Below are 18,750 nucleotides of genomic sequence, written 5' to 3' on the forward strand. Positions count from 1 at the left end.
GGACAGCACATCAGTGTAACAGTGATTCAGAGCAGCAGTCCAGCAGAATGGTAGTCCTTTCAGCAGCACAGCAGACCATCTTCCTGGCAGAGTGTTCATGGATCAAGAAGTCTACTGAACAGTTGGTGTCTGATGTCCAGTTTTTATACCTAGCTCTGCCTTTGAAGTGGGAGAAGCTTCTAGAGGTTTCATTTTGAAGTCCACAAACATCCTGTGTTCCCTGTCCTGGCTCCAGACTACAGTGGGTATGCAGCACTATATGTGGAAGCAGAACACGGCCTATTCATGTGTAAGTAGCGCTGTTCCAAGATCCTACCTCCCATTCTACAAGTGATTGCCCATCCAGGCACACCTAAGCTTTCTATTGTGTGTGGTTGTCTAGGAGGAATACATAAAGCCCAACTGTCAGCTACACTCAGTCATGTGATCAGAGAGAGGCTGCAGGCACTCAGTGGCTAAGCCAGGATAATGCCAACTTTCTAGCAATGGCATTTTCAGTATGGTAATTTAAAGTCGGACAACACCATAAAAGAGGATTTTTCATTAGAATTAGAAAAACACCAAACATGAACTGGGTTACCTGCTCCCATTTTAAAGTTACAGCTTATTAAATGTAATGAGAAAACTCCAACAATATCTTATGGGAGAGGTAGGCCTTGCAATAATGGATGGCTAGTCCTAAATTAATATGCATTGGATAAGGAATCACGCATCCTGTCCGCCCCACTAGCACGAAAACCTAAACAGAGCCTCTTACGTATGAGGTTGGGAGATCTACAAACTCTTGATTTCCTCCCAAAATGGAAAAGAGAGACCAGGCCGCAACCACAGGTTTGCAGACTATGTCATCAATCTAGGGAGACCCTAACCCATGTGGTTTGCATCTGCCCAGCTCTGGGAAGTCAGAGAACGGAACTACTGAGAAGAGAATTTAATACCCTAGGAGTTCGATCCTGCAGGTCGGCTGTTATGACAGCACTCGACCCAAGTAATGAAAAGTTAAATATCAGATTAATACAGTTCCTGAGAATCTTTGCAGCCCTGGTGGTCCCACCCAGTTTATCTAGCACTCTCTAGGTAAAGAAAGGGATGGCTTAGTTATATAACACCAGAGCCTAGTCTATAGACATTAGGTGTCCATAATGTGAGGATTTTGTCTATCCTGAATACACCTTCAGATAACAGGTTGCTTTGCCTAAAAAATGCTGAGGCCCTTGGTGTCCCCACTGTGATGGTTTTGATTATCCTGAATGTATTTTCAAATAATAGGTTATGTTTGTGTCCCAGAACTGTATTTGGGTTTTCTATGTCCTAATTACGAGGGCTTCTTTTAACTTCTGTTTACATTTTACTGTCCGCATACGTTTTAGGTTAATTGGCATTGGTGCCTATTCAGGACAATAGCTCAGCACATCATGTGGGATGGCCCAAAATCATGTTACTGTATCTTTTAGATGCTTTTTATGTTTTTTATTAACTAATAAAGTATTTTTATACCTACCTACCTACCTACCTATGGGAGCGGTAGGCCTTGCAATAATGAAAAACACATTTAAGAGTTTTTCACTACCAGGACATGTCAATTTTGAAATTACATGTTCTACTTTCTGCCCTTTGGGTTGTTTAAGGTCTACTCTAAGGGTGACATATGTCTTAAAAATGAGGGTTTGGGACAGGCAAAAGATTTATACTGCCATGTTGAAATGGCAGTTTAACAATGTACACAGAGGCTACAATGGCAGGCCTGAGACATGTTTAAAAGGGCTACTAATGTTGGTGGCAAAATAAGTGCTGCAGGCTCACTAGTAGCATTTAATTTACAGTCCCTGAGTGCAGGTACTAGCACTTTACCAGGGACTTAAAGTAAATTAAATATGCCAGTTGGGGATAAGACAATGTTACCATGTTCTAAGGAGTAAGCACATGCACTTTAGCAGAGGTTAGGAATGATAAAGTTCACAAATTCCTAAGAACCACAAAAATGAGATCAGCAAAAGTAAGAGAGGTGTAGTCAAAATGTTTGCAAGAAGACCACCCTAAAGCTGACAGGTCTAAAAGTGGGTGACATTTTTACTCTGGGAGGTAAAATCTAATTTTCGTCTGTAAAGATTTGGAAAGTTGACAGGGGTAGCACATTATGAAGATTGTGAATTTTGAAAAAACTGAAATATTTCATTCAAAATGACTTTTTTCTTGAAGGATTTGCTGGCAAAGAAGTTCAACACAAATCCTACTTGTCCTGATTTTCCTGCAGTCGAAACATCGCACCCTTTGCAATACTTCACTAACGTTTAAAAGTTTGAAAATGATTTTCACAAATTATACAGAAGAATATTTGCATAGCTTCGCACACGGCTACTTTGTGCATCCTTATTAAGTAAGGCATGGAGTGTAGAAGCCCACTAATATCAACACCATTTACCTAATTTCAGTACACTTTTTAAATTAACATTTTCACATCCAGTATACTAAAGTCAATCTAAACTGCTTTCCTGATATAATTTATGTGGTGGGTATTTTCAGCTGTGAAGTCCTCTGCACTGCTAAAAACAGAGTGTAGGATGCTTAGTTAAGGATGTCAGGCATGTTTGTATTTTTATGATAGAGAGTGCTAGCCCTATCAGAACATTATAGAGGATTGAATAATGTCAGATCAGAAGATAGAATACTGCAAATAAAACAAGTTCAGATACAGCGACTGACCTGCCTGTTTTTAGAGGGGAGTAAACTTCGTTTTATTTTACTTGGAGTCAGAGGCTTTCATTGATTTAAAAGGGCATCTGCTCAAATTGAACCAGGGCAGCCAAAACCAAATCCATGACACATTGGGCCTGATTCTAAGCTTGGTGGGCGGCGGGAGCCGCCCGCCAAGCGGGAACCGCCAGAAGACCGTACCGTGGTCAAAAGACCGCAGCGGTCATTCTGGGTTTCCCACTGGGCTGGCGGGCGACCGCCAAAAGGCCGCCCGCCAGCCCAGTGGGAAACACCCTTCCCACGAGGAAGCCGGCTCCGAATGGAGCCGGCGGAGTGGGAAGGTGCGACGGGTGCAGTTGTACCCGTCGCGAATTTCAGTGTCTGCAAAGCAGACACTGAAATTCTTTGTGGGGCCCTCTTACGGGGGCCCCTGCAGTGCCCATGCCATTGGCATGGGCACTGCAGGGGCCCCCAGGGGCCCCACGACACCCCATGCCGCCATCCTGTTCCTGGCGGGCGAACCGCCAGGAACAGGATTGCGGTATGGGGTGTCAGAATCCCCATGGCGGCGCAGCAAGCTGCGCCGCCATGGCGGATTCCCATGGGCAGCGGAAAGTCGGCGGTACACCGCCGGCTTTCCGCTTCTGGCCGCGGCTGTACCGCCGCGGTCAGAATGCCCGGCGGTGCACCGCCAGCCTGTTGGCGGTGCTACCGCCGACCCCGGCCCTGGCGGTATTTACCACCAGGGTCGGAATGACCCCCATTGTGTTTTTTTCATTGTAATCTCACTTTTCAAGATGGTGGGGTGCGGTTTATTCCCCATAACTACATAAAATTTGAGAAGCTTGTTCCCCTGTAACGTTTGTGAATTAGATAAAGAATACAACTAAGTTATTTTCCAAATGGAATAGTCTGACAATCAGAAACTGCCTTTCTCTCTACATCTGCTTTCCTACTTAGAGGGACTCCCATTTTTTCTCTCCTCCCTACCTGCACACCACGCTGACTACAATAATGCCAGTTCATACTTGAAAATAATTAGCACCAGGGTTCTCGAGAGCCGACTTTTAAGCTTAATGGCCACCAAGGCCATTTATACAATATACTAAATGATGGTTGAACTCTAAGATCAGTACAATTACTACTTACACCAGTCTCCTTCATTAACATATTTCAATTATTCTTTTCTCTACCTTCCAAGTCGGAAGGTAAAAATGCTTCTGTTTTGCAAGTTGTTTCCAATCGCTGACTTACTTTTAGGAACTGTAGAGATCATGTTGTTACTCCATCCTGATCTTCTTCCTGTGTCATATGAAGGGTCTGTCAATGGAGAGCAGAAACATGTGAACTTTGGGCTTCCAAATAAAAAAAAAATGCAATATACATAATTTAAGTACGTGTTACTCCATCTAGTTGCCTAATATGAAACTATTAGGATTCAGAAGACATGTGCATGGGAAGTTGCAATCTCTATGAATAAGTGCACTGTATTAGGCAACAGAGAGAGACAGAGATAGAGTGTGGATGAATATCCATGACATACTGTGCTGCTTTTATCACCATTTTTTTTTCCTTTGCTCCCTTGAGTGTAACTGTGGTTTTTGTTTTTGACAACAGATGTTGTCCCCCTCCCCCTCAATTCCTAGAGACCTGTAAATTGAAAGTTGGTGCCCTCTGGGTAACACCCTGGATGAACCCTGAGAGAGAGGAGACATCATAGGTCTCACCCCTACTCCTTAAGAGAGTACAAGCTTTGACCCTCCTCGTACTAAACATTGGCTGAGACAGATGAGTCACAGTTTTGGAGTGATGAGAAAGTATATTATTAATTGGAGTAGGTGGTAGTTTATCACACTACTAAGGTCACTGTTTTGTTAGGCCCAGTTAAAGATTACAGTAGTTTAAACCTGAGTGCTCAACCCCTGGTAGCTATGACATAGAGCAGACAGGCTTAAATTAAGAAAACGTGTAAAGCATCTATAACTACCAAAACAGTTAAAAAGTCAAACAACACAACATAATAAAAATCCCACTTCAATTCATAAATAGTGACAATAATTTAGTGATCAACGTGACGCCTAAACAAAAGAAATCAAGCAAGTAGGAGTGGGGGTATGAATTGTAGAAGGTTTAAGTAAAAATAGAGCAAAAAAGTATTAAGCATCAATGGGGTTCAATTGTTCATGGTATACCAGGACTAAGGCATGATTTCAGACCAACAACGATGGAGCGCAGGTTGGATCCACCAACCAGGTTCAACCAGGTCAGAGGTTTCATCTTGGGACTTAGGGCCCAATTTATTTGTAGGTGGTAAGGATACTCCATCACAATGGCTAAGGAATATCCTTATTACCAACATAATGGTCTACCTGCCCAATTTAAATGTGGACAGACCTTTGATATAACCACGGAGGAGACTACTTAATCTCCACCATGGTTAAACCCCTTTGAACGCCCAATGAAGTGAAGTCTGTCAGAGGTTCACCTCTATGTCCATCCATCTAATTTAGAGGGGCAAAGTACCCTCAGCCTTGTGGATGTTAGGTATTCCGCCAGACCAATGGAGAATACTTATCTGCCAAACTGAAATTGGGCTCTTTGACTCAGAAATGTAAATCTAAATCCTTCAGCGGGGCAAGGCAATAAGCTGTACCTGAAGAGAGCGCTATGACATCAGATATGGGTTGCAGTGAAGCTGTTGGTCTTGGTGGGAAAAGCTCTGAGAAGAAAATGTGGGTTTTGCTCGCAGAAAGGTCAAGATTTATACCTTATGACTTAGACTCCATTTTCGAAGGTAGGAATCCTCTTGCAGGGCAAGGCTGCAGGCTGTGTTCCCTACTACAAACAATCCCACAATGACCCTCACTCACTAATCCAAAATGGAGAAACAATTTTCTCCTAGTACAGAGCCTGTGTGCTCACTCAGAGGCATGGGCAGGTCAGTGCTTAGCTTAAAAAAGAATAAGGGCATATTTAAGAGCCACTAGCATCACCGGACCATCACTGCTCAATATTTACAAGGAGGTGTAACTCCATTTTTTGTGGCATTACGTCTCCTTGTAAATTTGGGCCTCTCCGACGCAGTTTTCTGCGTCAGAGGGGCATGCAATGGGTGTTGCGGTGGGCATTCCACCGCAATACCCATTGCTTTGCTTTGACGCTGCCTCAGATTTACAAGCTGTTGTACACCTAAGGCAGCGCCAAAAACTAACGCCATCCCGGGGATGGCTTTAGCATGGCACAACAAGGAGGAATACTTTTATTCCTCCTCGTTTTTTGCTTTTTCTATGTGTGCAGCATTTTGCAGCACACATAGATGAAGCAAAATGCCATTTACGATTGTATGCGTGCAGGAAGAGAGACCTTCCTACACGTAAACAATCATTCAAAATGACGTTTTGGTACTTCTGCATTTTGCAGCACACATAGGAGTGCCAAATCGGCATTATAGATTGTTTTTGTGCAGGAAGGGTGAACTTCCTGCACATAAACAATCTATCCCCTCTAAGCAGATACCTTTGCACTATGGTGCAAAGATGCATGCGTTGGCGTTAAGCAATGCAGGGGTGCGCCTTATTCCTCTGAATACTGCGCACCTCTGTTTTTCTAAAGTGGTGCAGTGCGGCGTTGCTATTTTTGGCGCAGCACCACGCTGCTCCACTTTTACATAAATCTTGGCCTAAGTGCTGCGACCCAATGTTTTGCCCAAAAGCCTGTGGCTGGCGCTTTCCAAGGTCAGGGAGCAGAAAACCAAGGTTGCATAGTCTTGTTTTTTCCTCAGGGCTCTTTTAACCACCACCAGACATTCCCTGTCTCTCTATCAAACTCTAGATGTCTCTTTTGGTCACCCCTGCGTTCTCCCCTTGTCCCTGCCTTTCCATCTTTCTCGTTCTCCTTCTTTCTCCTTTTCAGTTTTACACTCTCCAGCTCTGGGTCAAATCTTGTTGAGGAAAAAGTGCTAGCCCCCAAAAATGATTGATGGGGGCTCCACCTGCAAGCACTAGCTCAAATTAAGCACTGGGTCAGCCCTTCCTCTGTAGTCAATCCAGACCAGTCCTTGGGGCAGCTTTCCCCCCACATGATTTGGTGCCTGCTTAACTGGAAGAACAAAGGAAGGAGCATATTCAGTTGTCATCTGGAATCTACTTGGGATAGGGGACAACCCTTTAAAGTCAATTAGGTGTGCTGGGCACAACCTAACAGATCTTCCTGCCAAGGGAACAAAAACATCTCCCCACACCCAGGTCATTTTCTCAGTAGGGCTATTAATGTTAAAAGTAGTTTAAGAATTTTTCTAGCTGGCCTTTAGTCTGAGGTAACAGAAATTAATATTTAATATTGCGTCCCTGTGTTTCTCTAGGGTTTAGCCAGACTTCCTATAATGAAAGTAGTTCTCGGTATCAGTCACTTTAAGTAACTTTACATTTCTATATGTCCTACTTTCAAACACCATGCACTCAGCTTTGTGGGCTTCTTGTCCTAAATAATAATGGCTTATGAATATTTAAAATGGAGCTTTTCTCCTCTCAAAACAGCCATTTTGACAGGTCAGGATGCAGTTTTACAACTTGGTCATGTTACAGTGGTAGACCTGGAGCGATGTTTTTGTTGTCACTCTTGTGGATGGCACAGTAGTGATGTCATTAATGATGTCATTTGAGATTTCATCAGTGATGTCATTTAACATGTCATGCATGATGTAATATGTGAAGTGATAAGTCGCGGGAGCAAGTTATGGTAAGTTCACCAAACTATACCTAGTGAATTTCACTGTTTTTTATTTATAGACATTAGTTTTTAACCATTTAAACTCCTAAGTATGGCTTCACTCTAACCTTTGTCTTTTGTGAATTTCACGGTTTTTTGGTGAGCGCAAAGATTATGTCACCACACCTAATTATAATATCACTTTAACATTTGTTTTTTAAGTGTTTTATGTGAATTTCTATGCTTTTTATCTCATTCAGACAAATGCTGAATACTGCTATGCGCAGCAGGGGGTGGGTCCATGCATCCCTCTGCAGGTGGCCATCCAAGAGTAGCCTGCACTCCAAGGTAAGTTTGCTGTCCCTACTCCTGACCCTTACTGCTGATGTAAAGCCCCTAATGTACGACTCTATTTTATGTTGAGCCTGACTCCATCTTGGTTAATGGAAGTTGCTATGTTCTAAATCTTAGACAATGGATGCCACCAACTTTCCTGATTTGTTTTGAATAATTGTCATGTCTTTCTTTTGACACAGATGTTGTCTGCCCTTATCTTTCCAAGAACTGTGAAAGTGTCAAGTCACTCGACAAATGACATAGATGCAACACTTGATGCGACATTTGTCTGAGTCAAATGTCTACTTTTCACCATGTCAAGGTTAAATAAGAACACATACAGACACATAGCTGAAATAGTGTACTCTGAATTGACATTTTTTACTGTATATGTCACAAGAAGAACGTCTGGAACACGTACCTTGATGCACATAATCTTTGTCAGACATTCTTAAACTTATGTCAGAAAATCCATTTTCTGGTAAGATTTAGTATATAAGGACTACCACTTGACCACTTGTCAGACAAGGTCCTTTGCCCACATTTTCGCATGTGATTCTACCATAGACGATCTCACCTACCGCCAGCATACTTCACACTTCACAGATGCTAAATCTCGCCTGAAACCGATAAAGCCAAGTCCCGGAGGAAGACTACTATAGCAGCATGTGTTTGTCCTTTGCAGGGAACACTGTCTTCAGCACTACGCTAATAATGACAGCCTTTGCTGTCAACAAGGTAATCAGTGCATCTCTTCTCCCTAAGGCACTCTAAGGCATTTTCTGCCTTCCATTCTCACTTAGTATAGCACATAAGTAGGCATTAGAGGTGGTTCGTTTTTAACTGATCTTTCAACTATTTTAGTAATGTTAATTGTATTCTTGTTGTTTATAACATGTCTTCTTACTGTTTTTTATATATGAGTCTGCATAGTTGTTTTAGATGTACTGACAAACAGGTTGTTCCTTTAGCAATAAATACTATTTACTTAAAAGTGATCATTCTTCTTAGTGCAGCGAGTGTGTGATACTGTGAATAATTAAATAGATTTGTTACTGTTACCACAGTGTCTCTGATCCCTTCACAGGGGATAGTAAGTAACACAAAAGCAATACCTCTATTTCAGTAATATACGGAATAGTGTTCTGTGGGGCTACAATAACCTGTCTTTCATATTCATTGTTGGTGCATTGAACCAAGTTTACCTGTGTCACCCATGGGTGGGAAAGCACATGTTGTAGAGCTATGCCAAGGTTGTAGCTTGCACAACATTGACTGCTCTCTGTTCTCCATCTGGGTGCCCCGCCCTCCTGCTTTCCATGTTGCATTGTGCTGCATTTGCTCATGTCAGCCTGCCCTCTGTGGTCAGCTTGCTGCACCTGCCACTGTCCCCTCCCCTCCTACTCCACTTTGTTCTCCATGTGTGCGCACCTGCCCCCACCCTCCTTGCTTCCATGGTCTGTTGTGCTTCTCCTTCCTATGTCAGCCAACCCTCCAAGATCATCTTGATGCCCCTGCCTAATTCACCTAGCCTTCCATTCTCCATCTATGAGCCCCTTCAAACTCCTACTTGCTCTTCGTAGTCCGTTGTGCTGCCCCAGCTCGCCTCCATACTATGGTCAGCTTGCTGCTCCTGTCAGTCACATTCCCCCTCCTCCTGCCCTCCATTCTCAATGTGAGTGCCTTTACCCCATACCACCCTCTATCTGTGGTCCATTGTGAGCCCCCTGCTCATGCTGGCCTGTCCTGAAATGTCAGCTTACTGCCCTTGCCATTGCCACTTCCCTCCCACGCTCTGTGATCAGCTTGCTGCCCATGCCAATGAGGACCTGCCCTCTGTGGTCAGCTTTTAGTTGCTGTAGCCACCTCCCTCCTGCCTGCCTTCTTTTCTCTGTATATGTGCACCTGCCCCTTCCCACCTGTCCTCCATTGTCAGCTTGCTGCTTTTGCTGATGTTGACCTGCCCTCTGTGATCTGCTGTGCTACCCCTGCTCATGCTGACCTTCCTTCTATGGTCAGCATGCTTCCCCTGCCCCCCTCTTGCCTGTCATTTGTTTGCCCTCTATGTGCTAGTGCCCCCTTGCACCTGCCCTTTGTGGTCACCGTTCTGTGACTGATCACCATTCCCCTTGCTCTCCATTCTCCAGGTCATGCCCCTTCCCTCTGCCCTCCATGGGCCATTGTACTGCCATTGCCCATGCTGGTCTGCTCTCCACAGTCTGCTTATGGCCCCTGCCCCTCTGCCTTTCGTTATCCTTGTGTGTTCCCCTGCACTCCCCCGCCTATAAATGCATTAAGTTTTACATCTGTGAATCCATCAAGATGGATTCAGGTGTGCCTTATTTCTATCATAAATAGAAAATGCCAGTGCTCTAGTTACTCAATTGAAAACTGTGGGAACCTGCAGTAGAACACCAGGAAGTTAACTAACAGACTTCTGCTGTTGTTGAAAGTGCATGTTTCAGTATACAAATCAAAATGTTTCAATGGTGAGAAAAACATTTCAGAATAAAAATGTATCCTCATTTTATCTTTGTGGAGCACTAGCCATAATTTCTATGACAAAAAGAACCCTCTCAGTTTATTTCTAAAGGAAATTATTTAAGCTTTACAGCTTTGATTTAATCAATATGGCTCCAGGTGTGCCACATTACTATCACAAATACATAATATTAGAACACTGTGAGGGACTGCAGTAGAACACTGGGAAATCAATTGACAGGTGGTTGCTTCTGTTGGAAGTACGTTTTACGCAGAATGTCAGACTTTATTCTGAAATGGCTGAGGACAATAATGTGCATTGATAAAAAATGCGCTCTCACTATAACTACCATCATTTCTATGAAAAATCATGAGAGAAAACTGTTTTCTCACAACACAAACCTAGTTCAGCAAATCCCTGCAGTGTCATCATTTTTCTTGTTTAAAATAACTTATAACACCCCACAACTCCTAAAGTTAGTAATGTACCATCAACAAATGAGTAAAATTATATATTATGAGGAAAATCTGTTGTCACCCTTTATGTGTGCTCCTTTTTGTGACTCTAAAAACCTGCCAGTCCCAGACCATGCCCCAGAGTCTTATAATGGCTGCAACAACACTTTGTCCATGTTGAGGCCAGCCAATCAATTTGTGTCCCTGCAATGCACAGTTTAATCATCAATAATTTCATTGCAAATGTTGCAGTTATATTATCAATGATGTCATAGTAAATGTCATGAGTTATGTAACATGTGAGGTAATTAGGAGTGCATGGAGAGGGCACGAGTTATAGTTGCCATAGGGCATGAGTTATACTTTTGTTAACTATAAAGGGGTTATTTGTTTAAAACAGTATGTTATTGCAGGCATTTTCACCTAACTAGAACGTCCCTTTAACCTTTGTTTTTTTCAGTGAATATCTAGGCTTTTTTATATGTAAAATAATATTTTATTACCATACGTAAAGACTACCCAGCAGCCACTCTCTACACACAAAGCCCTGAAGGGAGCAAACCCAGCGGCAGGCCCAAATTCCATTAATAAAGAAAGGTTGGCTACACAGCCCTATTACCCGAGCCTTAACAGGCCCTGGGAACCCCACCCCCCGGCCATATTTCCATTAATGAGGGGAGATGCCGCACAGCCTCCCCAAGCCTAAATAGGCCCCCGCGGACTCCATTCCGGGCCTGGTGATCCTTCATGGTAGGTGCCCCAGTGCCACATTACACTGGGAGCTGTGGGGTGAGCCCTGGGATGCCAGCAGCCCCGGCTGACTCCATGCATGCATCTATCCTGAGTGCTGTATGAGCCGGTATTGCTCCCACCTAGCAGGGATAATCTGTTTTTGTTTCCTCCAGCCAGGCGGGGGCAATGTGGGATTCCCTGCCCATAAGAGCACGAGCAGTAAAACAAAAGTCTGCTTCGACTCAACAAGAGCATTTGTAAAGCTCTCATGAGTGAGAGCAGTAATGCCTTTCCTGCCCCAATTTTTGCGAAGAGGTAAGGCATGTCTGCTCCCATTCAGCAGGAACTTTAAAATCGCTCCTGCCAGGTGCAAGCAGACATTTATTTCCCTGATGCGCTAATGAAGGCAGGAAAACTACTGTGTCCTGTGAGTGGGCTCCCCGGGAGCCAGTAATTGAGCCAGAACCATAGGAATGGGAGTTCCCCTTCCCTTTAAAGTTCAGTCCGGCCACGAGAGGTGGGCACCTTGGGGAGTTTTAAGGCTTGGATAGGGGGGCCGCAGAGCCTCTCTTCCTTCTTTTATGGAATTCCTCCCTGGAAGATATGGTCCAGGCCCTAATAAGGGTCAAGGAGGAGGACCCTGAGACCCCTACCCTTATTTTAAAAAGCGACTCCTCCCCAAAAGTAATGTGTGTGCTGCCCCCTAGGGCATGGCTCACTGGGGCGGCAGCAGAGGATTTGCAGCAAAAAATGTTTAAAATAAATTGCCCACAGGTGACCTCACCACCAGGCCTATGGTGTCAAGGTATCCCTATCCTGCCCCCTTATGCCTTTTTTAACTTTTTAAAACTTTTTTAGGACTCTTGTCTGAGTCCTAAGATGGCTTGCGCCTCTTATACTTGATGGTGTGGTGGCAGCCAATGTGATCTCAGCATGAGATCTGTGGGGTCCGCTGATCCTCCGTGGTATGAAATTTAAAACATTTTGTGCTCTAATTGCTTAAAAACTACTGAATGGATTTATACTAAATCACAAAAAGCATGCTTCTTTCTGGACCAAGATCTAGCTTTTTGCCAAATTTGGTGTCAAGCCATCCAACCTTTTTTTTCGTTATATCAAGGTTCAATTTTCATAAGGATATATTAATGGGGAAAATGCATTTTGGGACCACCCCGCCCAAACCCTTGGGCCCTGCTTGACAGATCACCATAAAACTTTCCAGGTAGGAGCTACAGTGAAACGTTTGGTGGAAAGTTTTGTAAAGATTTGTCTAACAAAGCCAGAGTTATTAGGAAAACAAAAATAGCTTTTCCTTTGAAAACGCAGACCTAGTAATTACTAAGGAAGTTATAAAATTTCCAGTGGGTCTGCAGATCCTCCTCTGATTTGCAGGAAAATTATTTTTAAAAAAGAACATATTTGGCCCCTGGCAAGATCCCTTTGGGACCCCACCAGCAGGCCTAATGAGTCAGCCGAGTCTGAGTCGCAAGATGGGTGCCACCACTTCCTGGTTGAAGTGCTGGCAGCCAATCATATCTCATTTTGAGATCTGCTGGATTTGCGGACCCTACGCGTCTCTAAATATACGTAAATGTTCTTTCTTTAATGACTCCACAACTACGAACCAGATTTACACCAGGTCACAAAAAGAGATCTTTCTGGACCAAGATCTAGCTTTGTGCCTAGTTTGCTGTAATTCCATTCAGTGGTTCTGGCAGTAGTCGTGTCTAAAATCCCTGTGGGATATTAAACAGGGAAAATGCTTTTTAGGACCCCACCATTTTCTTGGCCCCTGCTTGATGAATCACCATGAAACAGTAAAAAAAAAAGCAGCTGCAATGTATGGCAAACTAGTTTTGAAATTTTTGTGAAGATTTGTCAAACTGTGCCAAAGTTACTAGCAAAACAAAAAACATTTTTCCTAGGGAAACTAGGTCCTAACAATAAGTACTTACTGGCGACCACAAGTAGGTAATATATATATATATATACGTATATATAATGTCTGGTAATCTTACAGAAATTGCCTGGTTACCTCAAATTATGCAAGAAAATGCTAGAAAAACAGGGCACTGAACAATATTTTAGTTGGTTATCACTTTAAGCTCAGCTTTCAAGCATACATACGTTAAAAGAGCAGCTTTAACTTCCAAGGAATGAAAAAGACTACATCAAAATCTGGCCCTTTAAATTACAAAGGCAGGCCTCACTATCAAGGCTTCAAAGTGCCAGATAGGGCAGGGTAAGGTGGTTTATCTGGGACACCTTGTTGGTGGGGAACAGATTGCACCACTACAGGGGAAAATCCAAACTATTATTGATTGGGTTCCCCCTACCACTCAAACTCAGGTGAGAGCCTTCCTAGGCCTCACTGGGTATTACAGGAGGTTCATTAAGAACTATGGCTCCATTGCAGCCCCTCTTAATGACCTCACATCCAAGAAAATGCCTAAAAAGGTATTATGGACAGCAAACTGTCAGAAAGCTTTTGAGGAGCTGAAGCAGGCCATGTGCTCTGCACCTGTCCTGAAAAGCCCTTGTTACTCTAAAAAATTCTATGTCCAAACTGATGCATCTGAATTAGGAGTAGGGGCAGTCCTATCACAACTTAATTCTGAGGGCCAGGATCAACCTGTTGCTTTTATTAGTAGAAGGTTGACCCCTAGAGAAAAGCGTTGGTCTGCCATTGAGAGGGAGGCCTTTGCTGTGGTCTGGGCTCTGAAGAAGTTGAGGCCATACCTGTTTGGCACTCACTTCATTGTCCAGACAGACCACAAACCTCTACTTTGGCTAAAACAAATGAAAGGTGAAAATCCTAAATTGTTGAGGTGGTCCATATCCCTACAGGGAATGGACTATACAGTGGAACATAGACCTGGGAGTAGCCACTCCAATGCAGATGGACTCTCCAGATATTTCCACTTAGACAATGAAGACTCATCAGGTAATGGCTAGTCTTATTGTCCTTCGTTTGGGGGGGGGTTGTGTAGGAAAGTACCATCTTGCCTGGCATGTTACCCCCATTTTTCACTGTATATATGTTGTTTTAGTTGTATGTGTCACTGGGACCCTGGTAACCCAGGGCCCCAGTGCTCATAAGTGTGCCTGTATGTGTTACCTGTGTAGTGACTAACTGTCTCACTGAGGCTCTGCTAATCAGAACCTCAGTGGTTATGCTCTCTCATTTCTTTCCAAATTGTCACTGACAGGCTAGTGACCATTTTTACCAATTTACATTGGCTTACTGGAACACCCTTATAATCCCCTAGTATATGGTACTGAGGTACCCAGGGTATTGGGGTTCCAGGAGATCCCTATGGGCTGCAGCATTTCTTTTGCCACCCATAGGGAGCTCTGACAATTCTTACACAGGCCTGCCACTGCAGCCTGAGTGAAATAACGTCCACGTTATTTCACAGCCATTTTACACTGCACTTAAGTAACTTATAAGTCACCTATATGTCTAACCTTTACCTGGTAAAGGTTAGGTGCAAAGTTACTTAGTGTGAGGGCACCCTGGCACTAGCCAAGGTGCCCCCACATTGTTCAGAGCCAATTCACTGAACTTTGTGAGTGCGGGGACACCATTACACGCGTGCACTACATATAGGTCACTACCTATATGTAGCTTCACCATGGTAACTCCGAATATGGCCATGTAACATGTCTATGATCATGGAATTGCCCCCTCTATGCCATCCTGGCATTGTTGGTACAATTCCATGATCCCAGTGGTCTGTAGCACAGACCCTGGTACTGCCAAACTGCCCTTCCTGGGGTTTCTCTGCAGCTGCTGCTGCTGCCAACCCCTCAGACAGGCATCTGCCCTCCTGGGGTCCAGCCAGGCCTGGCCCAGGATGGCAGAACAAAGAACTTCCTCTGAGAAAGGGTGTAACACCCTCTCCCTTTGGAAAATGGTGTGAAGGCAGGGGAGGAGTAGCCTCCCCCAGCCTCTGGAAATGCTTTGTTGGGCACAGAGGTGCCCAATTCTGCATAAGCCAGTCTACACCGGTTCAGGGACCCCTTAGCCCCTGCTCTGGCGCGAAACTGGACAAAGGAAAGGGGAGTGACCACTCCCCTGACCTGCACCTCCCCTGGGAGGTGTCCAGAGCTCCTCCAGTGTGCTCCAGACCTCTGCCATCTTGGAAACAGAGGTGCTGCTGGCACACTGGACTGCTCTGAGTGGCCAGTGCCACCAGGTGACGTCAGAGACTCCTGCTGATAGGCTCCTTCAGGTGTTAGTAGCCTTTCCTCTCTCCTAGGTAGCCAAACCCTCTTTTCTGGCTATTTAGGGTCTCTGTCTCTGGGGAAACTTTAGATAACGAATGCATGAGCTCAGCCGAGTTCCTCTGCATCTCCCTCTTCACCTTCTGATAAGGAATCGACCGCTGACCGCGCTGGAAGCCTGCAAACCTGCAACATAGTAGCAAAGACGACTACTGCAACTCTGTAACGCTGATCCTGCCGCCTTCTCGACTGTTTTCCTGCTTGTGCATGCTGTGGGGGTAGTCTGCCTCCTCTCTGCACCAGAAGCTCCGAAGAAATCTCCCGTGGGTCGACGGAATCTTCCCCCTGCAACCGCAGGCACCAAAAAGCTGCATCTCCGGTCCCTTGGGTCTCCTCTCATCACGACGAGCGAGGTCCCTCGAATCCAGCGACACCGTCCAAGTGACCCCCACAGTCCAGTGACTCTTCAGCCCAAGTTTGGTGGAGGTAAGTCCTTGCCTCACCTCGCTGGGCTGCATTGCTGGGAACCGCGACTTTGCAAGCTTCTCCGGCCCCTGTGCACTTCCGGCGGAAATCCTTCGTGCACAGCCAAGCCTGGGTCCACGGCACTCTAACCTGCATTGCACGACTTTCTAAGTTGGTCTCCGGCGACGTGGGACTCCTTTGTGCAACTTCGGCGAGCACCGTTTCACGCATCCTCGTAGTGCCTGTTTCTGGCACTTCTCCGGGTGCTACCTGCTTCAGTGAGGGCTCCTTGTCTTGCTCGACGTCCCCTCTCTCTGCAGGTCCAATTTGCGACCTCCTGGTCCCTCCTGGGCCCCAGCAGCGTCCAAAAACGCCAAACGCACGATTTGCGTGTAGCAAGGCTTGTTGGCGTCCATCCGGCGGGAAAACACTTCTGCACGACTCTCCAAGGCGTGGGGGATCCATCCTCCAAAGGGGAAGTCTCTAGCCCTTGTCGTTCCTGCAGTATTCACAGTTCTTCAGCCTAGTAAGAGCTTCTTTGCACCAACCGCTGGCATTTCTTGGGCATCTGCCCATCTCCGAGCTGCTTGTGACTTTTGGACTTGGTCCCCTTGTTCCACAGGTACCCTCAGACAGGAATCCATCGTTGTTGCATTGCTGATTTGTGTTTTCCTTGCATTCTCCCTCTAACACGACTATTTTGTCCTTAGGGGAACTTTGGTGCACTTTGCACTCACTTTTCAGGGTCTTGGGGAGGGTTATTTTTCTAACTCTCACTATTTTCTAATAGTCCCAGCGACCCTCTACAAGGTCACATAGGTTTGGGGTCCATTCGTGGGTCGCATTCCACTTCTGGAGTATATGGTTTGTGTTGCCCCTATCCCTATGTTTCACCATTGCATCCTATACATTGTTTGCACTGTTTTCTAAGACTATACTGCATATTTTTGCTATTGTGTATATATATCTTGTGTATATTTCCTATCCTCTTACTGAGGGTACACTCTAAGATACTTTGGCATATTGTCATAAAAATAAAGTACCTTTATTTTTAGTATAACTGTGTATTGTGTTTTCTTATGATATTGTGCATATGACACTAAGTGGTACTGTAGTAGCTTCACACGTCTCCTAGTTCAGCCTAAGCTGCTCTGCTAAGCTACCATTATCTATCAGCCTAAGCTGCTAGACACCCTATACACTAATAAGGGATAACTGGGCCTGGTGCAAGGTGCAAGTACCCCTTGGTACTCACTACAAGCCAGTCCAGCCTCCTACATTGGTTGTGCAGTGGTGGGATAAGTGCTTTGAGACTACTTACCACTCTTGTCATTGTACTTTTCATAAGAGAAAAATATACAAAACAAGGTCAGTGTATATACACATAGCCAAAAAGTTTTGCATTTCCTCTTTTCACTCTTTTCTAAGTGCTGAAAAGTACTTCTAAACTTTCAAAAAGTTCTTAAAAGTTTAAAAAGTTTTTTTTCTGTCTTTCCAAAAAGTTCTGAAAACTTTTTTCTCTTTGTCTATCACTTTAACTCTCTCTAAAAAATGTCTGGCACAGGCCAAAAAGTTGAACTGTCCAAACTTGCATATGATCACCTTAGCTGGAAAGGAGCAAGGAGTCTCTGCATAGAGAGAGGTTTGAGTGTAGGGAAGAATCCTTCCTTAGAACTGTTAATTAATATGCTTAGAGTACAGGATAAGGCCATAAGTGCCCAATCTGTAGAAAAAGTAGCTAATGGTTCTCAATCTGATCCAGGGACTCCCCCAGGAAAAGGTTCAGGAAAGAAACTTCTCAGCCTGCCCATTACTAGACAGTCTAGCATAGTTGGTACAGAGGTTGAATCACATCATACTGATGATGTGCTCTCACATTATACTGGTAGCCAAGCTGTTAGGGTGCCCTCTGTAAGGGACAGGTCTCCTTCTGTTCATTCCCATCATACCTCTGTATCTAGAAATGTCCCTCCCACCCACCCTGATGACAGATTGTTGGAAAGGGAGCTCAATAGATTGAGAGTGGAGCAAACCAGACTGAAGCTCAAGAAGCAACAGCTGGATTTGGATAGACAGTCTTTAGAAATAGAGAGGGAAAGACAGAAAATGGGTTTAGATACCCATGGTGGCAGCAGCAGTATTCCCCATAGTCATCCTGCAAAAGAGCATGATTCCAGGAATCTGCATAAGATAGTTCCCCCTTACAAGGAGGGGGATGACATTAACAAGTGGTTTGCTGCACTTGAGAGGGCCTGTGCTGTACAGGATGTCCCTCAAAGGCAGTGGGCTGCTATCCTATGGCTATCATTTACTGGAAAAGGTAGGGATAGGCTCCTTACTGTAAAAGAAAATGATGCTAACAATTTCCAAGTTCTTAAGAATGCACTCCTGGATGGTTATGGCTTAACCACTGAACAGTACAGGATCAAGTTCAGAGATACCAAAAAGGAGTCTTCACAAGACTGGGTTGATTTCATTGACCAGGCAGTGAAGGCCTTGGAGGGGTGGTTACATGGCAGTAAAGTTACTGATTATGACAGCCTGTATAACTTAATCCTGAGAGAGCATATTCTTAATAATTGTGTGTCTGATTTGTTGCACCAGTACTTGGTGGACTCTGATCTGACCTCTCCCCAAGAATTGGGAAAGAAG

At 44.5% G+C, this 18,750-nt stretch overlaps 1 protein-coding gene across 2 annotated transcripts in view; it reads right to left on the reverse strand.

Annotated features, from left to right (window-relative positions):
- Positions 1 to 18,750, reverse strand: part of FLI1 (Fli-1 proto-oncogene, ETS transcription factor) — a 334,273-nt gene that overhangs the window by 16,343 nt on the left and 299,180 nt on the right. For both annotated transcript variants that reach the window (XM_069224503.1, XM_069224504.1), the window contains exon 6: positions 3,949 to 4,014. In XM_069224503.1, coding sequence (XP_069080604.1) covers positions 3,949 to 4,014 — 66 coding nt within the window. The remainder of the gene's footprint in view (positions 1 to 3,948; positions 4,015 to 18,750) is intronic.

This window comes from Pleurodeles waltl, chromosome 3_1, assembly GCF_031143425.1.
Source record: "Pleurodeles waltl isolate 20211129_DDA chromosome 3_1, aPleWal1.hap1.20221129, whole genome shotgun sequence".
NCBI lineage: Eukaryota > Metazoa > Chordata > Amphibia > Caudata > Salamandridae > Pleurodeles > Pleurodeles waltl.